Source organism: Mandrillus leucophaeus, unplaced genomic scaffold (assembly GCF_000951045.1).
Source record: "Mandrillus leucophaeus isolate KB7577 unplaced genomic scaffold, Mleu.le_1.0 Scaffold6704, whole genome shotgun sequence".
Taxonomy (NCBI): Eukaryota; Metazoa; Chordata; class Mammalia; order Primates; family Cercopithecidae; genus Mandrillus; species Mandrillus leucophaeus.
In genome coordinates, this window is record NW_012107258.1 from 5,239 (window position 1) to 7,795 (window position 2,557).

The window sequence follows — 2,557 nt, forward strand, 5'->3', positions numbered from 1 at the left end:
TGTCCTGGCCTCCCTGCTCATCTTGTGGCAGCAGAGGAGGTGTGAACTGTCCTTGGAGAACTGTCTTCTAGAAGGGCGCATCATGGAGCACAGGGCCTGTGCACACCTGGGGCTTAGTGCCTGTGAGCCTGGTCTCCCTCCCCTGGAACACTGAGCACTACAAATACTGCGGTCTTTGTGTACGACTTAATTTAGAGAAAAATTTGTATCCCGTGGACATAATGGGAAAAACACCCGTGACCAGTTTGTGCTGCTTGAATTCCCTGCTAGAATGGCTGACAGTCTCCAGTCACAGCAGTAATGGCCTTACTGATGATGTACTGGAACTCCTATCTTTCCAGGTCTTTGACTTTAAATTGAGTGATGAGGAGATGGCAACCATCCTCAGCTTCAACAGAAACTGGAGGGCCTGTAACATATTGCAGTAAGTTGCATGGAGTTAACTAGGAGCATTGCCAGGAGTTTTTCTAAATTGGTAGAGAGTTAGTTAAAAGGATTAGAAGGCTGCTGGGACTACTTGTGTCTTCAAATACAATTTTGGGGCAGTTCTGAAAGTTAAAATTGGGGTGCCTGGGAATCACTGTGATGGACACATCTCTAATTGCTGCTCATTGTCTGAACTTCTGGATGTAGAGCTAGAATTGTAACAGAAGGTGTGTTGTGAATAGGCAGGAAGCAGAGCATTCATTTATTCCTGCATTCAATAAATATCTAGTGGTCCTCTATGTGCCAGGCATCTTCTAGGTGCTTGGGTTATCATACTATGCAAAGCTGCTGCCTCCACGTACTTAGGGAAGGAGGGAAGAAGACAGAACAGAAATAAATCAACTCAAAATTTATGTGTCACACAGTAACAAATGCTAGACAGAAAAATAAAGTAGGGCAAAGTGGATAGGAAGTGGTGGGTGGTAGTGGGACAGATCCTTTATACGGGGTGGGTCAAAGGAGGCTTTGCTGTGAGGGATATGCCATATGCATATTTGGGGGAAGAGCATTCTTGGCATTGATAACAGCAGGTGCCAAGGCCCTGAGGTGGGATTGTGTTTAGAGCATTCAAGCAAGAAGGCCGGGGAGGCTGGATTAAATAATCTCCAAATGCCTCTTAAAGGAGGTGGTGGTAACTCTACTTTAAATGTCAGATAAGTGATTGAAAGAAAGTTTTCACTCTGGCTAGGTGGGAATCCTAAATCATCTCTTTACAATCAATACTTTCTGATTAATGTATCTAATTAAATATATCAAAGAGATTTCTCTGGCATTTATTACTGCGAGGTCTGCAATTAAATAATAATTAGAATTTCTTCCAATGCTTCTGTACCAAAATGATTTTTCAGCTTTTAAAAATGGTTTCAGTATCTCAAGCATAGCTTCCATGTCATGATATTCCATATCTATCCTGCCCACTTTTAGTATCACAGCAGGCTTTCCTCATCTTATAATGGCTTATTTTTATCAGTGCTTAACAAAGTAGCAGCTGCTTACTGGAAAAAGGCAGAGTGAACATAAAATGGGACTCTCCCTCAAACTGAACTGCTGACCTTCCAATGAACATCATTTCCAGTGGAGGCAATGGGTTGGTGGCTCAGGAGTAAGTCCACCTGGCCTCAGATCCAACTCTAACACTGGTTTCTTAGCTGTGTGACATTGGGTAAATTTCCTACTTTTACCAAGTTGGCTTCTTTACCTATAAAGTAGGATGATAATACTAATCGCAGCAAACATCCATTGAACCTTAGCTGAGAATGTGCCAGGGTCCTGAGCCCTTTGCCGGTGCTATTATCTCATTTAATACTCATAATTATCCACAAGCTGTCAATTGTGCTGTGTTTCCTAGCTCATCATGTTGTGACAGTGGATTGGGACAAGACTTGTCAGTTGCCTCACCTGACACCAGGCTTACCATGAGTTGTCATTCCGAGTTGTTTCCAGTACCCTGGTCACTGTCTGTCCTCCTTCCTAGCAAAGCCCTCGTATCGGTTTGAGGGAAGGTCAAGGTGTGAGCACCCTTCTTGTGTTCTTGCAGGGAGGAAGCTGAGAGAGCACAGATACCATAGAGTCCACCACAGAAGAATGCCTTCTCAACTAGAGCTGTTGCTTTGATGGAACAGAGTTTCTCTCTTTTTTTGTTTCTGCAGATCCTCTCATTTGGAGGACTACCCCTTCCATGCAGAATATTGAGGTTGAATCTCCTGGAGACATTACACAGGGGATTCTCTTTCTTCGCTGAAGTGTGACTATCTCCACTCACATCCTATTTTAGCCAAGCTTATCTGAGATCACAGTGAACTTCGTCCTGCTGTAGACCAGAATCGAGGTGCTGTTTTAGACATGTATTTCTGTATGTGCAATGAGGATCAGAGTATCACAGAAAAACATGGCTTGAATAAGCAGAGGACAATTTTTTCCTCTTCTCTGATCTGAACAGATATTTGTTAAGCACAAGAAATTCTGCCAACACTGAGGATGTAAAGATCAATAATAAAAAATAATGATGGTAACCAAGATGGATTGAGAGTAGAGTATGTTCCCACACAACGTGAAGTGTTTTCCTGTGGGG

General features: G+C 43.0%; 1 protein-coding gene across 1 annotated transcript in view; it reads left to right on the forward strand.

Annotated features, from left to right (window-relative positions):
* LOC105555151 (aldo-keto reductase family 1 member B10-like) overlaps nucleotides 1-2,362 on the forward strand; it is a gene marked incomplete at its 5' end in the record, with an annotated part of 7,382 nt that extends 5,020 nt beyond the window's left edge. The window contains one exon of the mRNA XM_012001952.1: nucleotides 2,136-2,362. Coding sequence (XP_011857342.1) covers nucleotides 2,136-2,178 — 43 coding nt within the window. The remainder of the gene's footprint in view (nucleotides 1-2,135) is intronic.
* Between the last annotated feature and the right edge of the window lie 195 nt (nucleotides 2,363-2,557).